Genomic DNA, 22,421 nt, shown 5'->3' with positions numbered 1-22,421 from the left:
GTATTTTCATTACAAAATTACCAAGAATTTATCTCTTACAAAGTCAGTCTATATTGCGCCTACACAGCAAGATATTCCACAAGAGAGAACATAATAATGTTTTTATTACATCTAAAGATGTTTTACATAAACAAGTAACATTCAATAGGGTAAACCATTTCTCTTCCAATGCATGTAATAAATATTTTCACTTGGTACTTTTATACAAACTGACATTGGTCTACTATACATTTTTAAAAGCCACTTTTTAAAACTTGTTTGGCATGCTGTATGGAAACTTAGGAGAAAGTTTAAGGCAATGAATCACAGATCTGCGTTTATGGAATCACTTTTTCTGTTTTTCACTTTATATACACAGGTTCTTCCCTTTTGTTAATCAGAACAATTAACAGCAGCACACATGGGGCCTCTGGCAGTTTTAGTTCAATAGAAATCAAAGCTCTTACTGAAGAAAAATAAAATAAGAAACCATAATTTCAAATTATGAAAAAAGCTATGAAATGTTTAATATAATGGGAAAGCTTAGCCAAAGTACAGCAGAATCACTAGTAAGAATCAGCTTCAGGTTGATACGTTAGTTCTGTTTCAGTAGAAGAAGAAACGTGGGAATGCAGTTAAAAATACTGTGAATTTTGCTTGCAATTTTGGTTTTGCATTCAGGTTTTTAACCAGGAAAATGATGCATCTAGTTAATGCCCACAAAAGTGATTCAAAATCACTTTTATTATAGAAGACTCTTGCATCTGTGTGTATACACACAGAGCACAATGTACACAAAGTACACAATGTACAAACAAGACATACAAGTAATAAGCACACCCACACACTCTCCTCTCTGTGGGGAAAAATGATAAGCCGCCTCCCCCACAAAAGCAAATATACAAAATGAAATATGTAGATCTTGCCCTGTCAAATTAAGCAAAACAGACCCTTTTGCTTCCCAGAAAAATTCTACAATTGTCAAAAATTAGTTTGGCAAGGAATCTTCCTACAGAAGAAAATTCGGTAGTCAAAATATGTTGTAACTCCCAAAGTCTGATGCATGGTCTGACTTAATTAACTGCCCAGGTCTCATTTAGGTTGAAAAGACTTAGAGGAGAAGAACCGGCATTCACTCCCTCCGGCTTCTCTTTGGGATGTTACTGAATACCTCACATTCAAACGACCAGGTGCTGCTGGTGGCAATTACTGGAATACCAACAGGAGGCACCTTCCTTTCATAATTATCAAGTCAATTTAACATGGAGGAAGTCCTATGTTTCCAGCAATGTCTAATTCTTCATCAGACTGGGAGCCGGATCAAAATTCTTCTGACGGACCTCAAGCTTAGAATGCACCTCAGTCAAACACCCCACCCCCAAAAAGCTCAACACCCTCTCCACAAACCCACTCAAAGCAGTGCATGGATTCAGCTTCCTAAGGTAGATGCAGCAGGGGAGCCAGTACACATGCAGATCACAGTACGTACGATTCACAGTCAGTGCAAACAAACTTCACACGGCTACTTAGCCTGATGCATTTACTGTACATGCACTGATTCTCCATCACAAGTAAACAGAGCATGACTGCAGCTCGCTTTTACGCACGCTGTGCCCACACTCTCTAGCTTAACAACCTGGAAAGCGCACATCTTACAATGTGCTATGGTGTGTTGTTCAAACACATATTTTAAGTATTTAACAAAAACAATTATTTGGACTTATGCAAAAATGTCAGATCGAAGGCCACAGACTTTCAAGAGAATGGTGCCAATTCGAGTCTAAAGCCATCCATCTGGCTATTCCCAATCTTCACTTGGAACACAGAGAGGATTAATTTTAAACGTTAGGTATAATTCTTAAGCCACTATTAGTCTTAATGCCCCAAGCTATAGTGAATTTAGAAAATATTACTGTTTTCTACATGTTTCTTTAACTTTTACTGCCACTTAATAAATTAGAAACTAGCAAGGAAACATATTGGCCAAACATTAAGAGAATACATGCATGGAACAGAATACACACCCTCGCTCTCACACGCACATATCTATAAATACATATATACACACACATATACATATAAACAAACATTCCTAAAATGCAAATCAAAATGTAAATGGCAAATGGGATGTATTTCAGAAAATCCAATGTAACATTTCTGAGCTCTATATAAAAAAAATCACAAGATTAAAAATTGGTAGCTTGTTACTGATTTAAGTTTCACTAAAAGACAGCCTTGAAAATCGTCATCATTTGCAGACATGGTTAAAAGGACCAGCTAATGTGCTTCCTGATTAAGACAAAACAAAAAGGCCAGCCTTGTTTCAACACTTTGCTTCCTCCTGCTGAAATCTGCATCATTTTTAAACCTTGGTTTTAAAGGTGACATAAAATCTTTTAATCTCAACACAGATTTTGGCATGCAGCAAATTTCACTTGCATTCCCTGTCATTTTCTTTTTAAAAACCTCCTTCCAATTTCCATGTTTTGTTATTTAATTGGGGAGAAAAATGCTTCTTAAAAAATCAACCAACTTGGAAAAAAAATTCTAACTAAACAGTCATCCCTAGGTATGGAATTTACAAATGCTAAAAGGGTAGGAGGGCCCACATTTTCCTTCAGAAGGATTTAACAGATAAGAAAAGGTGAACTCATTTAACACATTGTGAAGGAGAGGGATGATAATCTTGTAGATTTTTATTTTCCAATAAGATGCAATACAAAATAAAGGACTTTTAGTCATAATTTAATGGGCCACTCTCTTTAGCCCAATCCTAGGGATTGTTTACTTAAATGTTAGTTTTGCTAAATCCTACTTAATTCAATAGGGCACATTTTCCCAAGTCCCCCAAAAAAACTTTTCTAGGATTGGACCTTGATGCATATGATGGCCAATGACATTGTCAGCTGCACAATAAACTCACTGAAATTACATTATTCCTCTTAAACGTTGATGGGTTGGCTCTATTTAGTAAACATGTTCTAAGAATTCCACCAATTTCTTTGTCTTTAGCACTCCAGACATAACCTTTTAATTGCCAGGGTAATGCCAAGGAACTATTTCAACCAAGTGTGCCCTCACTGGCACCCAGATTTTAAGAAGCCGTTTCGTCTCATCCAACGGAGCAGAATAACCCTTTATGGCAAAGAGTTAGCAAAGAGGAGAACTGTGAAATCTGAGTTATGAGCAAACCAAGGCAGAGTTAGCTAATCTAAACAATCCAAAGAAGAAATATGGGTCCACATCAGAACAAACAGCCAAAAGACTTTCCAAAAACCTACATCCAGCGGACACTCGAGAGAAAACGCTATGGGGCTTTGGTAACTCAAAACAGCCTCTGTCCTACTTCAGGATAAACAAAGAAGAGCAGAAAAGCAGGAAGTTCAATTGCAAACGTTGAATTAGTTTCAAAGCAAATGTGCAGGCAAACTTTCCCAATGGAGCCTGCCCTAAAGAAGGAGGCATTCTCTCCAATTCTTGTGGATGCTGTCTGTTTCCTCAAGAATCAGAAGTCCTCTATAATGTTCAGTGTTTCAAGCGCACCATTTTCCCCATTAGCACGGCTGTGAATAAACAAAAAGTTACGTGGTTCAGAATCAAAGCTTCAAAACAAGCCCACCAGCGCACAGATCAACCGGGAGGTGAAAAGCCTTCCATAGCCCAAGCAATTAGGTTGGGAGCCTTTGTAATATTTTTTTTGTTTGTTTTTCACCAGTTAAATTATCTTAGGTTTATATACAAAAGTACAACTGAAAATATAGTTTTGTTCTCTGTACACATCTTTTGTTTTTTCCCTACAAAAAAGGAAAAATCTTATCTGCATTTCTAAACAAAAATAAGGTGAAACAAAATCACAAATCTCTTCACCCACAAGTCCAGGGACACCTCAACCGAGCTCAGTCCAAAGAAATAATGTCTGGGATGACGCCGAAGAGAGACGCGGGGTCTGTGCTACCTCTGCTGGCCACGGGGTGGCTGTGGGCCTCCCGAATACTGGTGGAGGATACGAGGCTGCTGTTGCTGCCGCTGTTGCTGCCATTCGTGGCGGGGAGTGTGGTGCCCCCTCCGGTGTTCAGCTGGTCCAGGAACATCTGCGACGAAGTGTAGGGGAAAAACCGGGAGTGCAAGAGTTCTTGATCATCGGAAGTGGAGACAGCGGCGGCAGCAGCTGCCAAAATGGAACTGCTGTAATGCTGGGGAGAAGATAAAAGGCTGCTGAAACCAGGAAGGGTCAAGGACACCCCGGCACTTCCGACTGCCAGCCCAAACATGCCTACAATTTGGCACTTCGAATCTCACCCGGCTCAAGGCTGACTTCCAAGATGGGTAAAATGAGGAGCCAGATTGTTGGGAGTAAAAGGGTGACTCTGTAAACCCCTTAGAGTGGGCTGTGAAGCCCTGTGGAGCGATATATAAGTCTAAGTGCTATTGCTCTCATTGGAATGAGAGCTAGAGGCTTCCCAAGCACAGGCCACGAAGAGGCCCTGCGAAATCTCAGATCTGGAGTTGGGGCACCAGGGTGCGTTTCAATGTTCAGCTGCCACAGAGGAAGGCTGGAATATCCGTGACGGCCTCTGAATGAAGGCCGAGGCATCTTGGGAAGAGCCAAGGTGGCGCAGTGGTTAAATGCAGCACTGCAGGCTACTGCTAGATCAGCAGGTCAGCGGTTCAAATCTCACCGGCTCAGGGTTGACTCAGCCTTCCATCCTTCCGAGGTGGTAAAATGAGGACCCAGATTGTTGGGGGCAATATGCTGACTCTCTGTAAACCGCTTAGAGAGGCCTGAAAGGCCTATGAAGCGGTATATAAGTCTACTGCTATTGCTATTGGGAACCCATGAAATGACAAAAGGGAAGAGAACGGGAAGGTCTCCTTTCGGAGGCGCAATTTTACACCACTTGTCACGCACTGGATGGCTGCACCAAATTAGGGCATTTTAGTACACCAAGGTATTTATTGCCTTTCAAAAATGAATTTGGCAATCAATTTGTCAAATTCTCTCAGTAACTAGAGGAACATTTTAACCTGTACCTTTAACCATAAAGATGAGTGGATAATTAGGGATATTATATTATGTATTGTTTTAAGTGTACTTCTACGCTCCAAAATGCTGGGATCTTTTGGAGATTCTGGAAATATATGAATACGTGAATAAATTAACACACAACATACCTGATTGTCTCCTGGTAAGAAGGAAAAGAAGTCCAAACCTGTGGAGAACAAAACGAAGATATTCACTTAATCCTTCAGGGAAAGATTGAAGGCAAATGAGGTCCAGGGAGAAGAAGAACATCAGGGCTTCAAAATCTAAGGGACCAGTTTGGACAAAACTCAACAGCACTTTTTTTTTGCGGCTGTTGATAAAAATAGGATCAGCAACTGGATTGCCAACATCTGATGAAGAAGAAGATACGTATATAATGCTTGGAGAAGCCATCCAGATGCACAAGGTGAGGTGGCATCGGTGTGCTAACCATGCCATTTTAAACCTGGCACAGATAGAGAGAGAGATGCAGTGGAGGCTCTCCATGAAGACCACCTGAACGTTTGAGCTGATGCAAGATGTAGCCTTCTGGGTAGTAACTGATGCAGCACCTGAACAACATCCCCACTGCAATAGCACAATTACCTTCTGGCTCCAATTTAAAGGGTTGCTGGTCAGCTTTAAAGTTGGGGACCTCTGGGCACACCTACTGCAGGTTGGATCTACCTGTCCAGTGAGCTCTGGACCAGAAGGGCTGCTCAGGGTCCCCTCTGCTTCATGGACTGCAATGTCCCTCTCCGTGCACACAGTGTGCCCCCAAATATTTGACTACCAATACGGTAGAATATTAATTGTAGTAATATATAAACAAAATAAAATATTTCTCTTTTCTGACAACTCTCCTCTGTGTATATGACAACAGGACTCTGACCCATAAAACCCCTATCAATATATGTGTGATTGTCTTCACACAACTTTAACAGATTAACAGAGTTGGAAGGGAGTTTGTAGGTCATCCAGTCCAATCCCCCAGAGCCCAAGCAGGAGACTTTGCTCCATATCTGACAGACGGCACTCCAGTTTCTTCTTGAAAGCCTCCAGGGACGAAGCTTCTGAAGGCAACATCTGTTCCAGTGGCCGATTACTCTCACTGTCTTGGTTGTTTCTGTTCCAAAAAGACTGATCTGAAAATGATCCAGCGATCCTGGCCTCATCCATCCCTCAGACTGTAGGCCCAGGGCTTTTATTAAACATAAAAGCAAACTAACAGAATGCTTTGTTGGGGGGGACAGAGAGGATAGAATTCAGCCTAAGATGTAGTCGTTTCAACATCTTTTATTCCACAGAAAGGGCCCCAAAGTTAAGACCGGTCATTCCCCAGAGGAGTCTGGCCTCACTCCCCAGCCAACTTCTCAAGGGTCAGCAGCCTACCTTGGAGGTCGTAAGGCATGGGAGTCATATGAAACGGGTGCCTGTAGTCCTGCAGAAGTGATGTGTTGATGTAGCTTGTGTCAACAGCTGGAAGGCTGGGAGTTCTGGAAACAGGAGAGACTTGGTGGGGCAGACTTAAAAGGCTAGAAAAGAAAAGAAAAGAAAAGGTGGAAGTCAAAGGCAGCTGTGGGCTCCTCCCACAGCCCTCCTCCCACAGCCCCTGAGATTCAGAAGTAGGTGTTTGTATTGCTCACCCTGCCAAATGACAAGGGTTTCCTTTGTCATTAAACAAGCGATGATTCTTTACTTCCCTTCCATGGCCTTTTTTTAAAATTAAGTCTTGTGCATTGGGCTGTTACCTATCAGCATTTCCGCAGCACACAGAGAGGTTTCACCCATTGATTTCTCCTCTGTTATCTCCAAAGGCCACTAGCCGTGGGACTCTTTCCAGGGGTGAAATTCAGCAGTTTCTGACAGGTTCTGGAGAACCAGTAGCAGAAATTTTGAGTAGTTCAGAGAACGGGTAAATACCACCTCTGACTGGCCCCAGAATGGGAGGGAATGGAGATTTTGCAGTATCCCTCCCCCGTCACGCCCACTAAGCCCCCAGAGAACTGGTAGTAAAAAAAATTGGATTTCACCACTGACTCTTTCCTTCCCATGGGAAAGGGTAAGTGGAATTCCCTGTAGGATTTCTGCAGCACAGTCTTGTCAGGACATAAAGCCGATTGGATCATTCATTTTCCCCCTCAGAATACGGGGCTGGGAAAGGCTGCCAGAGTGATCTGCAGATATGCCACCTACTTGTGGAAGCTTCTGTTTATCGGTTGTTTTCACAGAATATGAAAGAAACCCCCAAACCAGGCTTCAGTGGATGTGATTTGGAGAAATAAAAGATCCCAAAATGAAACTCCGTCTGCACACCCTACATGGAACCACAAATTGCCAAACAGGTAATATCAACTGACAATGTTATGGAACCTGCCTGTTATGGTTGTAAGTCGTACTGGTTGCAAAGTGGGGCATTACACAACTGGACACAATGGAATGACTTTTTTTGTGGTAGTTTCATGCACCTGCTGTGATCATAACGCAACCTTCTTGGTCATTAAGTGAACCCACTGTTTGATATGGGTTGGTTTTGCTGAAAAATTGAGCTAAACATCAGGTTCTAGCAATCACATCGTAAATTGTGGTCATGTGGCTGGGGACACTGCCAATGACTGTAAATGTGGGGCTAGTTGCTGAATGCCCAAATTACGGTCATGTGACCGTGGGGGGAGGGGGGGGCTGGCTGCTGTAACTTCAGAACTGGGTCCCAAGTACCTTTTGGGGGGTGGGGTCTGTGGTGACTTTGAAGGTAAGTCGAGAACTACCTGTCTCCCTCAAACTTTGGTCCCCATCTCTCACCTCTTGCTGTTAATGGATGACACAGGAGACAGTGACGGACATCTCCTCTTGATAGGTGGTTCCTCTTCCTCTTCATCTGATGAACTGTCAAGGGTTAAGTCGATGACCTCAACCTTCTTGTTTTTGTTGGACTGATGAGAAGACACCTGATGATCCACAGAAGAACTTAAGCAGCCTAGGAACAGTCAAATGTCGAAGTCAGCGTAAGTTGAAGCCATGTGTCACGTAAGGAACAATTGTGAGTCACACACAAAGCAACAAAGAGGCAAAATGTTTAAAGAGGCAGACAAGTTATCGCGAAGCTCACCTTCGACGCCATTATAAGATGTTGTCACTTCTTGGGCCTCTTTTTTTGATCTCATAGGAGCCCATGACCCATCTTCCTTAAACTGAATTTCATCACAATCTGTGCAGTATTTCAGAATTTCCATAAACAACCTATAAAATAGAAGCTTTCTTTAAAATCATCCTGAATATACAGGAAGGCATATCTAATAAGCTATGTTCAACCTCTGAGACCTAATGTGGAAAGGCAGCATCAAAGCACAACTTAATACCTTAGACCAGGGTTTCTCAACCTTGGCAGCTTGAAGATGTGTGAACTTCAGTTCCAAGAATTCCCTCACCAGTTAGAATTCTGAGACTTGAAGTCCATCCATCTTCAAGCTGCCAAGGCTGAGAAATGCTGCCTTGGACATTTTGAGGTCTCTAGAACAGCTGATTCCCAACTCTTCCCAGCTTCTGAAAGGTACTCACCCATCGATTATTAGATGTTCATAGGGTGCTTTCTTGTCACAGACAGGACACACCCAAGTGGGTTTCTTTTCATTCATCTGAATGTACAAGGTGGCATCAAAACACTGAAGGTGCGAGCAAGTCAAAGACCTGCAAGGTATTGCTAGTCGCATTTTGCCAAGCTTTTGAGAGAGGAAAAAAAGTGAATTGAATAATTAAGTCTGACATACAAACAACAGTTGGCTTAACAAAAGAAGTCCTTTTTGGCCAAATAAAAGTCTCTACCAAGGTAAAGCAAAAAGGTGTACAGGAGTTTTGAAGGCAAACTCTGCATAAATAAATTCATTCACCTTCTCCCACAGAGAATGACTCACCTTCCCACTGCGGCATTCTGGCCAGAGACGGTGAATTAACTTTCAAAATGACATTGGGTAGTAGATACAGGGAGTCCCTGACTTACAACAATTCATTTAGCGACCGTTCAAAGTTACAACGGCACTGAAGAGACTTATGACCATTTTTCACAGTTACGACCTTTGCAGCATCCCCATGATCACGTGATCAAAATTCAGAGGCTTGGCAACTAGTTCATACATATGACCATTGCTGTGTCCCAAAGTCATGTGATTCCCCTTTTGTGACCTCCTGACAAGCAAAATCAATGGGGAAGCCAGATTCACTTAACAACCTTATCAACTTCAGTGATTCACTTAAGAACTGACCCCAAAAAACTCACAGATGTCTCACTTAACAGCAGAAATGTGGGCTTAATTGTATTCATAAATCAAGAGCTACCTGCACTCAGTGCAACAAGGAAAGAATTTTAGGGAAAAAATGCACTTACTGGGCATAGAAGAGAAACTCTTAAACTAGTTGTTGCTATCTCGCTGTCAGGATCTGCTGTTAGCTTCTCTTTGACTGTCAAGAACAGAAAACAAAACAAAACTGAAACTTTCATCAGAAGGCGTGTAACAACCAAATGAAATGGGGGAATGCATTTGATGAGTTAAAGTCAGAAACAGGTCTTCAGGTCTCCAGATGAGCTAACCAGTTGAAGAACCGACAGTAAAATCCTCCATGGGATGCTGAAAGCAAGACAGCGGAGGGAAAAAAGGGGGACAAACCGCGTGAATGGAACTCAGAGCCAGGCAGAATCAGTCCTCAACTCAGCTGTCTTGAGGATTAAAAAAAAGCAGGGATTGGAGAGAGCAAGCCAATCCAGCAGGCCCCTTGAGGCAGTCGCTACAGTTCAGAAAGGTCTATTTTGTAAGGTGTCCTTACTCACCTGAGGAAACAAACTTGACTGGCCCAGAAAATAGACTCTCTGACTGCAGGAAGGGCACAGCTCAGACACCTTGAGAATCATAAGAAGCTAGCCCAAGTTCCAGCATTTCCAATTCATTCATTCATTCATCCATTCATTTTCTTGGTCAATGACTCTGGGCAGCTTACAATTCAAAAACGAATTACAATTAAGACACTTAAAACAATTTAGAGCAATAAAACAACAATAAGGGGGAGCATTATTGCAGTGTCCTTCTTCTGAAATTATTCTATACTTGCAGTTTGCACGTAGTGGACGTACTTAGCGCTCTTGAATGGTCGGGGTTTCTTATGCCTTTTATTCGTAACCTCTGTAGCAACACGGACGAGGAGAGCTGCTTGACAAGGTAGACGGCCATTGAATAAGACTGCAGGGAAACACAAGGAAGAACCAGTCAGTCTAAATATCAGGAATGCATTTGATGATTTCCAAATCCCCATGAAGTTAGGAATTAGAAGCAACATTCAAGGGCTTTGGGGAGATGTAGTAAATAATAGAAGTTATTTTTATTGTTTGCACTTAGAAGAAATATAGAGGATTAGGCTGTAGGAGGTTGTCATTTAACACATCCTTGTGCAACATCCAGCAGCTTCCCAGGAAAAATATATGAAATTACCTTATCTAGGAAGGATAGGTTGATGTGGTTCAAATTTCATTTTATTGAAAGTACTAGAAGAATATTCATTACACATTTTCTTCTTTAACAAATGCCAACATCTAGCTGATAGATTTTATGTTTTGTATGTTTCATCAAAACAATACAATCAAATCACTTTAGAAGTTGCCACATTTGTTTTGAATGTATGATGCATTCATCAGGGATTGGTCAGAAGGAATATAAAACTATTTTTTGCATTTTCTGTTGTTTGTTTGGTATGTGGATTTAACTTGTGATTATGTACAATAAGTACATAAAAATTGATTTGACTTGATTTAATTTCAAAAAATTAGTGCGAAGACTAAAAGCCTAGTTTTCCTAATTCCAAATACCTCAAGATAAAAGTTTCTTTAAAAGTGCCTGGATTTGATTCTGACACCATTTTAGTCCAGTTTCATTATTCTACAATAAACACCATAACTTACATACAACTTAAGAGCTGAAAGAAGGAATTCATCAAACCTAAGATAGTTGAGAGATGCAGAACTCCTATTCAAAACTATATAAAGTCCTGATAGTCTCAAAATAGTCTCAGAAGGGGTAGCAATAATTACCTTTATACCAACTTCACCTATTTTATTATTTACAATTATCTCGATATTATCAACCCATATATTAAAAGCAAAATAACAGTTCTATGAACTATGGAACAAAATACAATGTTTACTTGCTTCTAGTTCAACTTATTTCAACTTATTTGTGATTCTTTGGGGGCAAAGTAGAGGGGTACCATAACTCACCCATGTCTGTATCTGCATGGATGCATGCATGTATGCACACATACAAATGCATACACACACACACCATTTCCCCCCTTTTCTTTTTCTAAATTGAACGTTGTTTATTAAGCTGCCACAATTTGTACAATATCTAACTTACACAAGAGCTCTATCACACATCCCTTTAATGGTTCAATTTGGCAAAGAGCCAAAATGATCAAATAACATACTGCCAGCATAACGCTTAAAGAAGCAACTTGCCTCAGCGGCTTTACAGAAATCCGATAAACAACAGAGAAAGCAGGACATCAAGTTTATCCCTTTGCTTGGGTTGAAAAGCCAATGTTTGGAAATCCAAGCCCTGCATGATGAACCTTTATAAAGGAATAAAGGAATCTGACAGATTCCAGAAACATTGCTAGGTTAGCAGCGAGGAGCAAACCCTGAAGTCATAGAATCACAGGGTTGGAAAGAAACACACACACACACACACACACAGACACACACACACATACGTGTCAACTGTGAAACTAGTCTGAGCGAGACCCTTTTGGAGGCTTCAGTGCTGCCATGCTGGAGTTGAGGGATAGGGAGGGGAGAATAGAGATACTGTATTTTTTGGAGTATAAGATGCACCAAGGTTTTGAAGAGGCAAATTAAAAAAAAAGTTTTTGCACCCTGCAAACCTCCCAAAAACAGTCCGTTTTTCACGAAAACGGGCCTGTTCCCCCCCCCCCCCAAGTAGGCATGGATAGCCTTTAGGAAGCTTATAGAGTGCTCCTGGGGCCTGGGGTAAAATTGAGCAAAAAATGGCCTGTTTTTTGCTCATTTCTGCCCTCCCCAGCCCCTAAGAGCTCTCTAAAAGCTTCCTAGAGGCTATCCATGCCCTGCACGGCCATTTTGGTGAAGGGGGTGGGGTGTCGAGAGGCATAAAATGCTGTATTCCGTGTATAAGACTCACCCAGATTTTCAGCCTCTTTTTTGAGGGAAAAGGGTGCCTCTTATACTCCGAAAAATATGGTAGCTGAGGTTTTGTAGCCAAAACAAAAGTTTCCCCTGAGAACCAAGAACATTCCCACAGATGGCTGAAGAGAGGAGGAGTGAAGTTTCCAAGAAACTGGACAGCACCTTGATTGGACCATGTGGCTGATTGTTTGGGAAAGGGGGGGCGGGACTTTTACTTTTAATTAAGTGAAAACCGTGAGAACCTTTAGAGTCGGTTTTCACCAGCCTGTGCCAATATGATATATCCAGTAAACGTGTTCTTGGAGGAAACTGCTTGCCTCGGAGTTCTGTTTGCTATGGGTGTATTACTTGGAACCCTGACACCCAGGTGTTGAAATCCAGACTTAAAACATCTCCAAAAGATACATGTCCAGCCTCTTTGACTACACAGAGTAAATTGTTCATCCTCTCCTCTCTTGATAATCAGTTCCACTCTTACACCAAAACATCTGAAAAAGGGTGTTCTTAAAATGACCAGATCTGCACCAGAAGGCTCAGGTGGTTTCCTTAGTCCTGCTATTTTCAATCTGAGTAGCAAGGAGTGGTTTTCATTTACTCTCAAGACCTCGCTGCTTCTGGCAACTAGGCAAATAATTAAATAGTACTTTTTAAGGGTTGTCTCTTCTTTTGCTTATACATGCAATTGGAATTGTTTGGCTGCTCAGTTTTCATTTAGCCCAATTATCTATGCCTCCCTCAGTAACATCCATCTCCTCCAACTGATGCCAAGATATACTAAGATGTAGCCAATCTACAAAAAGCCCCAGAAATATTTCTTGAAATCATTAAGTTCAGACAAAGCTACTCTGATTCACTGACTATATGTAACAATCCCTTCTGCCAATAATTTTGCTTTGTAGCGAAACATTACTTACTCTTCCTATTTCTGCAGTCCAAGACACGACGATTGTGTTTGGTACTGTTGTGGATAGTCGTACCAGTGAAGTAATGTTGATTGGTCTGCTTGGTCGCTTTGGTTCAACCCCATTTTTAGTTGGAGGAAGATAGCCCTGAAACACCAGAACTCAAATTACCATTATGAAAATTACCATGTAAAGCAGGGCCCGCGAACTAGATTTGGCCTGCAATGTGATTGGAAACGGCCTGTGGGGCCGTCCTGGAAAACGTAAGGCGGCGGCCCGCGTGGCTTCGGCCCGGTCTACCCAATGCGAAAAGAAACATGCCAGCAGTTTGGGGAGCAATGTCAAGCTAGTCATGCCCACACAGTTGACCACGGCCAGTGAATGGTGTCAAGGTGGCCATGCTCGCCCAGTCAGTCCCCCCCCCCCGAGGTCAATTGCAGCCCTGATGCAGCCCTCAATGAAATTGAGTTTGACCCCCCTGATGTAAAAGCAATGTCTTCCTTTTCATGACCTTGCTCAAACCCACGTCAATATTTGAAGTAGATCGTTATGTCCCTTTTGTTGGTAGGGAATTAAGATGAGACCCATATACCCCTCAGTTCCCTTTATGAGATAGGTTGATAGAGATTAGCAGATAACTATAACTAGTCAAAGGTCAGAAAGTTCATTTCATACTACAAAGAAACCAAAGAAGAAGAGAAGAAAGTCAATTCACAGGCCCCATTGAATAGAATATGTTTTTTGAGAAAAACCAAGTTTTTGTGTTTTTGGTTAATTTTTTAAAATCCCACAATATATGGAGAGGACTTGAAACAGAGGAGCTAAGCCACCTTGCCTAGTTCCAAAGCTAAACAAGATCAGGCTTCACAGGTACTTATTTGCAAAGAAAGATTCAATGAACATGTCCACAAAGTCACCAGGAGGTGAGCACTAACTCATGGGAGGCCAATTTGTGTGGAATGAGAGACCAATAGGTCACCCCAGGGCAATAGGCTAAGCTGGGAAGTAAAACTAAAGAATCCTAAAAAAAGGGAATAGTAACCATTTCCATCCTGTTGACTAAAAAGGTTGTCAACTAGTCATGTTTGTAATAATCCCCAGAAATTGAACTTGACTCCCACGAGATTTTGCCCCAAAAGAACTGTAAGCAGAAGAGACGGAATAACTCAAGTGGCTTCTGCACGTCAACAAATGCAAAGATCACTTTAAGGACGGTTATGCCACAAACCATCCACATAGCTGCCACATGAATTATTTTATGGAAAAGAAGACTATGGAATCAAATTTGGGGAGATACTCACAGGGAGGCTGCATGGTTTTCCATTAACTTTCACACAAAGATTCGGCGGGAAGTGGTCTTCTTGTGGGCAACTGGTTTCAGATAAGCAAAACCTAAAGATATGACCAAGTTCAGTTATATGTTATTTTATATTTTATTTATTTTCATCCACCAAAAATAACTAAACTAAAACAAACTAATATTCTTTCCTCCCCTATTTGCCCCCCAACAATCATCCTGTGATTATAGATATACATGTTTGTATAGGTATGCATATAATGAATGACATTTAGTAATAGAGCCGAGGTGGCGCAGTGGTTAAGGTGCAGTACTGCAGGCCACTTTAGCTGACTCTGATCTGCAGTTCAGCGGTTCAAATCTCACCGGCTCAAGGTCGACTCAGCCTTCCATCCTTCCGAGGTGGGTGAAATGAGGACCCGGATGGTGAAGGCAAGTTGCTGACTCAATTTGCTAAAAAAAATTGTAAACCGCTTAGAGAGGGCTGAAAGCCCTATGAAGCGGTATATAAGTCTAATAAATAAATAAATAAATAAATATTGTGTGCAAAGATTTCAGTATTTAAGAGAGAGAAATCTTTAGTATGCCTCATAATCTCCTGAGTCACGGTACAGGGAGTCCTTAACTTATGACAATGGAGCCCAAACTTTCTGTTGCTAAGTAAAACATTTGTTGTGAGTTTAGCCCCATTTTACAACCTTTCTTGCCACAGTTCTTAAGTGAATCACTGTAGTTGTTAAGTTAGTACCACAGTTGTTATGGGAATCTGACTTTCCCGTTGATTTTGCTCGTCAGAAGGTTGTAAAATGGGATCATGTGACCCTGGGAGGCTGCCACCATCATAAATATGAACCAGGAATCAGTTGCCAAGCATGTGTGTTTTGATCATGTGACCATGGGGATGCTGCAATTGTTGTAAGTGTCACTTTTCAGTCCCGTTGTAATTTCAAAAGGTCAGCAAATGAACCGTTATAAGTCGAGGACTACCTGTATTATCCTATCATATCAAGATTGGGGGGTAGCATATAACATTAGATTGGCAACCTTAAGCCAACCCCTTCCTCTTAATTAGATCTGAAGCCCACAACCCTCTAGGTTCCATGCTCCCTCCGTCTTTTGCTTTGTGACTGCACATAAAAAACAGGAAAGTTATTGAGGGTATGACCAGTACTGCCAAGAAACACATATGCCAGTGTTTCTCAATCTTGGCAAGTTGAAGACATCTGGACTTCAAATCCATATATCCTATGCTGCGTGGGGAATTCTGGGAGTTGAAGTCCAGACATCTCTAAAACTTGCCAAGGTTGAGAAACACTGACCTAGACCCCATACTCTCACAACTCCAAACATGCCTAGTGATCAAAATGCTGGAGAATCCTGGCTTGGGTCTCTTGTTAAGTTGTTGATGGATGCCATCTTGGTTTTCTTAGATAACAGTGAGGCACGTAAAAATGCCACAGAACCCAACAGAACCCTTGTGGGTAGATGGGTGAGATTACTCCAGGTGCACTCCTGCCATCAACCAATCACTGGGTCAAGGAGAAATGGTGCCTTCATCAGGCAGTTTGCAGAAAGCTGCTGTCCAAGTTCTGAGTCATACCAAGGACGCCTGCACACAATTCCAGCAACTACTGCTAAGGATAGAGCTAAACACTGTGTGCCTCTTCCCCCGAAGCCAAATTTTATAGATAAGGGAACGTCAAACGCCTTTCACATTTTTTGGGAATTTCTGCTGCTACATCAGTTCTTCTTTAAGTGAGATTCTGCAGCTTAGAGTGTAGCTCCACTCGACTTACAAGTGGTTTTTCTTGTCAAAGCTTATTCTGAAACACAGCCTGAGCTACGGTCTCCTTGAGGGTCTGAGGGGGTGCCAATCCAAGATGTTGGCAGAACAAGAGCCAGGTCTCAAGGGACATCATTCTGCCAGCAGAGTTCATGGGGCAGCAGGCTTCTCGCTTCTCACAAATATTACTTAAGAGAGAACAAGTCGTTGCAAATTAGGTACGGGTGCTTTCTCATTTAGTGGCCACAGTTGAGACCGGCAACTTGGTTGTTAAATGAAGTGGTCATTATGTGAGACTGCAACCGTTATGATCTTATTTGAATTTTCTTTTGTTTTACAGACCTGCAAAGGTTTTCATCATTGTTGTAACTGTGAACAGTCACTAAATAGTCAGTCGCTAAACAAAGGCTACCTGTACTTAATTATAACCCAATAAATAAGCAGGCTTATTTATTTATAATCAAGGGAAGAAAGGTGAGTTACGCTTAGATCTTCACGTAACAATCTTCTTTTGGGCAGAGCTTGAAACTTCAGCATGGATTTAAACATAAAAATTGCTATGCAAATTATTAAGAATAAAACCACTTACAGAAAAAAACCCATCGCTAACAACTGCAATTTAAAATTAGCCATTGAACTGCATCAAGCATTGTCCATGGCTCCTCCATCCTCTTCTTGGAGGTAGAGACGGCCTATGGAGGAACAAGACTATTGTATTGTATTGTAAGACCTCCAGCAGCAGATTAATGAGGGGAAAACCCAGTCTCTCTGCTGGATCTGTGGGAAAGCAACGGGTGAAGGAATGGGGCTTCTGTTTCTATTACGCACTTTGTTATCTGTTAGATCCACTGGATTAAATAACCCAACTAGAATAGGCAGAATATGTAGACTGAAGATGATTAGACAGTCCTGAATAACTAGATAGGATAAAGTGTGGGATGACTGGCTCAGACAATAGGACGTAGGGGAACATTTATATGCATACTCGCTATCAGTTTGCATAATTTAAGCTGGTTGTAGACACAATATATGGCACAGAATGTGAAGGAGAAGGGAAATACCATATTGCAATTGGAGTATAGGAAAAGCAATTACCTTAACTGGACCTGCACAGTGAAATCACATTTTGTTCCAGAAATATCCCTAACAAAGACATTAAACAGGGATTAAATACAGTTCGTTAAAATAATCCATTACATAATTTAAGCATATAAAGCTTTAAACAGAATATGCCAACACCAAACTATGTTGAAATGCCCTGCAAATGGCACATTTTATCAGGTCTAGGCTGCATCCTCCTTCTTCAAGCCCCTTCCCATTTTCTGAACAGAATACATTGACAAGTAGCATTTATTTGGTTCTGGCATCATTTTAAATTAGGCACATACTCTGAACATGGGAGTCAGGGCACTCATGTGCCTCCCACGTAGCAGCAGAGTGTGGGCAACAGTACATTGACTGGCAAACAGCCTGCATAGAACCGCCTGACCACCCTTGGGGTATAAAATAGAGCTTTGATTGTGGCATAAGTGGCCCAGACTTGTGAACTACTAGATAACTAAGAGGAAAGGTTACAAAAATTAAGGGCAGAGATCCCAGGAGTGGCAAAGCAAATGCAAAAATGCCACTCAGACAGCAAAGGCTTTTTTGTCTGGTATCAGACCTTGGCAAGCATCTACAAGGAAAAAAGATGAGGCAGCATGAGGCAATGTGCCCCCCTACATTGTATCTTCAAATGGCAGGTTGGGAAGGATGGGTCTACCCTATTTATGAAAACCACTGGATTATGGAAACACAGAGACTCTGTAGATATGCGGAACATGCAGAACCAGAAGACCGTGCGCGTATCTCTAGATATAGCTATAGTAGCTGTGTGCTTGTGCATAGCAAGACTTGGACAAAATTAAAGAGAATTTACCACGAAAAGAATATGGGTTCTACTGTGCATCTATGGAAAGAATGCGCTCTTTAAGAATGCAAGAGTCTCATATCACATGAGCCAAAAACTTGATCTGAGGAGGCTACTTAAAAATAATGACATGAATTGCCAGATGAAGTTACAGTTGCTTTCCTTTTGCTGTGTCTGCTCTAACATTTTAATGTACTAAAATCAGATCCAAAATCCACGAGCAGGAATCTCACATGGGAACAGAGACATGAACTGAGCAAACAGAAACCTTGATTTTGAAATCTTAAGAGAAACCTTGTTTACTCTGCAAAAGCAGATCAGAAACATTTTATCCACCAAGAATCAAAAACTGTACAGTGGCTTGGAGATGCAAACAGTGGCATAACTAACCATCTCTCTCTCCCACTCTCTCTCTCATGAGAAATGGGCAGTCCAGGAAAAGCCTTGAGAAGATGGTGGAGCCCACAGAGTGGGAAATGACTGCATCCTCAGAAAAAGAAGGGGAGAATTCTTACGGAGAGTCATCAAGGATGCTGGCAAGAATTCAGTTTACTTGGATAGAGAAGCAACTGCTCCAAAGTTTAAAAATAAAGATTTCTTTGTTGATCTTGACAGAAGCTACAAAGGGCAGGGTGGCGTGTCAAGGAAGTCTGTGATGAGTCTAATAAAAGAAGCAATGGCGTTGCATGTTAAGAATGTACTGTACTCACCAGATTTGGATTCTAATTTACTACATGTTCCTTGTGTAGCCCTCAAGGGACAACCGAGTGGGATTTGTTGATGGGGGCTGTCCAGTAATAAGTAAGATGGGGGATTCATTGTTGAAAGGATCAAAGTTTGAACCTAGATTTTTCAGACAGCATTCTCCAAGGATTGGGAAATTTTCTGAAAAACCAACTGAGCTTATAAAGTTCAATGCAAATAGAGGAGCTGCACTGAATTCTGGCACAGGTACTGGACCACTGAAATACACAGCAAACCAGACCAAAGCACAGAGAAGAGTGGGCCATACAATTCAAAACGGCCAATCAATGAAAATCGGCCAATCAATGCTGCTTTATGTGTTTATGTTGAAATAACCTCAAAAATGACATTCAAAATATGTAACCAGCATGGAAAATCTAGAAAATGAAGCATAGCAGCGAGATAAGTGGCTAAGAAAATCTATAATGCTCTCTGATACACTGATCACTGAGACAAATGGAGAAAACAAGTGTCTGTAATTTCTTGGTTGAAGAATGCTACAGTATTTTTGCCATTTCTATCTGATGAAGCACTGGGGGAAGAGAATTTCAGACAATTTGTTGCTTGTGTAAGAAAGAAAGAAATCTGAAAAAAGCCATTTTTTGATCATGGATGAAAATGTATAAAGACCAGATCTATGATTATTTGAAAGAACAATGAGGTTATTGATAAGAAACATATTCCCTTTATAACAAAAAATATATATAAATAAGAATTGTTGATTGTTAGACATGTGTTTGAACTATGCAGAATGATTCAAGCATCAAAGGGATGGAGAGAAACTATTTCAACAGCTAATGACATGCAAAACAGATTACCCACCATTTTAAACTGTGGTTCAAATGAAAACGCAATATAAATCACATTAATATGCTTTGATCGAAAACAGATCAAACATGCTGGTTGGGAAATTCTGGGAACAGAAGTCCATACATTTTCAAGTGACCAATAATGACCTAAAGAATAAGCTTACATCCTCAAAGCAAAATGTAAGAAGCTGCACTGTAGAACAGAAGAGGGCATCTTGACTGGAGATGCAACTAGCATAAAGGACTATAGAAGCCTGGACCATCCACAGGAAAGATGAAACTGTAGTTTACTCTGATGACAGTAAATTGTCCAACTAAGGCCAGCTGGAGTAAAGAGTCAGGATCTGAACGAGCAGTTGCCATCCCTTCCACAGTACAGTAGTCCTCGACCTACGACCACAATTGAGCCCACAATTTCTGTGGTTAAGTGAGACATTTGTTAAATGAGTCGTCATCCGCCCGTCCCCCGCCCCCGCCCCAGGCTTACTCCAATACTGGAAATTTTGAAGAAGATACTAGGCAGTCGCTGGTCTGAAATGGTATAGGGTTTCCTGCCTGAGCAGGAGGTTGGACTAGAAGACCTCCAATGGAACAATTTTTCAGTATTCTTCAGCTTATGTTCAGGAACACACTCTCAGAAAGGGCTCCTGTTAACTTCAAATTTCCAACAATTCAGAACCAGAGTCTTCAAATTAACTTATTCTCCAAATTCCCGTCATATCAGAATGATCCCTCTGCATATTCTATTTAAAATCCCCCCCCCACCTAGCTCCATCTCCAAATCTCTTAATTCCTTTGCTCATTCCACGAAGCCACATTAAACATTAAAGCTTTACTTTGCCCTTCTATCATACCCCAAGGCCAGCTCTCATCCTCTTTAGAAATGCTAAAAACTAAAAAAAAGTCCTGCCCCACAATTATAAACACACCTCTTAAAAAGTTCACCACATTTTGGAAATCAGAAGCATTGCACTAAAAGGGTGAGGTGACCACTTACATGGAGCTGCTGATCTGCTGCACTTGCTGTGGAGTCAGGGCAAATGCAAAGCAGGTTTCCCGAAATCTCTGGCTATTGTCTGATGCTAAAGAGAAGTCAAGAGGAGATTAAGTGAACATGAAAATGATGGTTTTTCTGTATACAGACAATTCTGCCATCATTTTAGGAAGCTTAGTACCAACCCAACCTTAGATTACCATATTTTTGGAGTATAAGACGCACTGGAGTATAAGACGCACCATAATTTTGAAGAGGTAATTTTTTTAAAAAAAGTTTTTGCACTCTGCAGGCCTTCCAAACCCTCTGTACGCCTCATTTTTTGCAATTTAAAAAAAGGGCGTGCAGAGCTTTGGGAGGCTTGTAGAGTGCTCCTGGGGGCTGGGGGAGCAAAAACAGCTCTGTTTTTTGCTCATTTTTGCCCTCTTCAGCCCTCAGGAGCACTTAGCAAGCCTCCCAAACCCTCTGCACATCCATTTTTGCAAAGGGGGTGGGGTTTCAGTAGGCCAAAAATGCTGTACTTAGTGTATAAGACGCACCCAGATTTTCACCCTCTTTTTTGATGAAAAAGGTGCGTCTTATACTCCGAAAAATACGGTATCTTCTAGGGTAGCGTTTCCAACCATGGCAGCTTTAAGACTGAGTTGGGAAACACTGTCTTCTCACAGGATATAGACTTACCTTGGAAAAGGACCAGAAGTTGATTTCAAAAATTACTGTAGAAATAGAAAATACAACGGGACTAAAACCTGACACACTGAGCCATTAAAAAAAAAAGACTGATGGAGGACTCAAAGTAAAATGTTCTGATTGACAATAGGGTTCGGAGTCATTGTGAGGGAGAATCCGTATTTTAAGCATTCAGCTTCAACTTGTGTGGCATATTATTGCACTCTCTGCATTCCCTGCATGACTGAGAGTGCAGAAACTCATTCACAAAGATCTGATTTACATCCTGAAGTCTCAAGTCATTTGATTAAAAGTGAGTCATTAAATACAAATTATCTCTTCTCATAACATAAAACAAATGCTTGTAGAACAAAACAAGGAAGAATTAGCAAAGCCAAAGGGGATTATGTTCTACCAACTAATAAGAGGATATTTTAATTGAAATGCAATAAAGCGGAGCTCAGCAAATACTTTCTCTTGCTCCGATAGCTTCAACGGAGGTGGATAGAAAGGGGCCTCTTCTAGGATTTGCAAAACTCATCATGTTTCTAAGCCCAGCGTACAACTTGTGAGGCAGCACAATTTCAGCCAAGCTAGGTTAACCAGCTGCGTTATTCAAAAGAAACAAAAAAAAAAGTATTCTGACTTTAATAGGAAAAGGAAAGTAAGACAAATGTATTACTAAAAATTATTATAGGTCAAATATGGAAGCTAGTCAGGACTCTGCTACTGAACTGTCTTTGAAAAATGCATGAGAAATCCTTTGGTGGGGAGGGGTGGAGACGACATTATTCTTTAACACTGCAGATTATTTGGGAAGTTTCTACCTTTAGAGGAAGTAAGCATGCTGAATTGTTGGGAGACAAGTTAAATCTAATAAAAGAGAAAGAATGTCTGTTCATAATTATCCTGTAAGGCAGGGGTCTCCAACCATGACATCTTTAAGCCTGGTGAACTTCAATTCCCAGAATTCCCCAGCCAGCTTTGCTGGGTTAAAGTTTTCTCCAGACTGAAGGTTGTCAAGGTTGGCGATCCCTGCTGTAAGATACATATGACTGAAAATCTGCACCTTTGCCTGAAGACCAGTCTGAAAACGTTAACCTCTCTC

At 41.3% G+C, this 22,421-nt stretch overlaps 1 protein-coding gene across 3 annotated transcripts in view; it reads right to left on the bottom strand.

Moving 5' to 3' along the window:
* Positions 1 to 86: 86 nt before the first annotated feature.
* The window catches only part of PIAS1 (protein inhibitor of activated STAT 1), an 84,044-nt gene continuing 61,709 nt past the window's right edge, over positions 87 to 22,421 (bottom strand). For all 3 annotated transcript variants that reach the window (XM_014056110.2, XM_087704393.1, XM_014056118.2), the window contains 12 exons: positions 20,648 to 20,732; positions 17,284 to 17,331; positions 14,410 to 14,500; positions 13,121 to 13,255; positions 10,125 to 10,230; positions 9,384 to 9,457; positions 8,561 to 8,721; positions 8,112 to 8,242; positions 7,805 to 7,979; positions 6,395 to 6,537; positions 5,152 to 5,189; positions 87 to 4,172 (listed from right to left, as the gene is read on the bottom strand). In XM_014056110.2, coding sequence (XP_013911585.2) covers positions 3,876 to 4,172; positions 5,152 to 5,189; positions 6,395 to 6,537; positions 7,805 to 7,979; positions 8,112 to 8,242; positions 8,561 to 8,721; positions 9,384 to 9,457; positions 10,125 to 10,230; positions 13,121 to 13,255; positions 14,410 to 14,500; positions 17,284 to 17,331; positions 20,648 to 20,732 — 1,484 coding nt within the window. In that variant the 3' untranslated portion in view covers positions 87 to 3,875. The remainder of the gene's footprint in view (positions 4,173 to 5,151; positions 5,190 to 6,394; positions 6,538 to 7,804; positions 7,980 to 8,111; positions 8,243 to 8,560; positions 8,722 to 9,383; positions 9,458 to 10,124; positions 10,231 to 13,120; positions 13,256 to 14,409; positions 14,501 to 17,283; positions 17,332 to 20,647; positions 20,733 to 22,421) is intronic.

This window comes from Thamnophis sirtalis, unplaced genomic scaffold (assembly GCF_051295495.1).
Source record: "Thamnophis sirtalis isolate CommonGarterSnake01/CBP01778 unplaced genomic scaffold, rThaSir2_p1.2 scaffold_2, whole genome shotgun sequence".
Lineage (NCBI taxonomy): Eukaryota > Metazoa > Chordata > Lepidosauria > Squamata > Natricidae > Thamnophis > Thamnophis sirtalis.
This window is presented reverse-complemented; position numbering and strand designations above follow the sequence as displayed.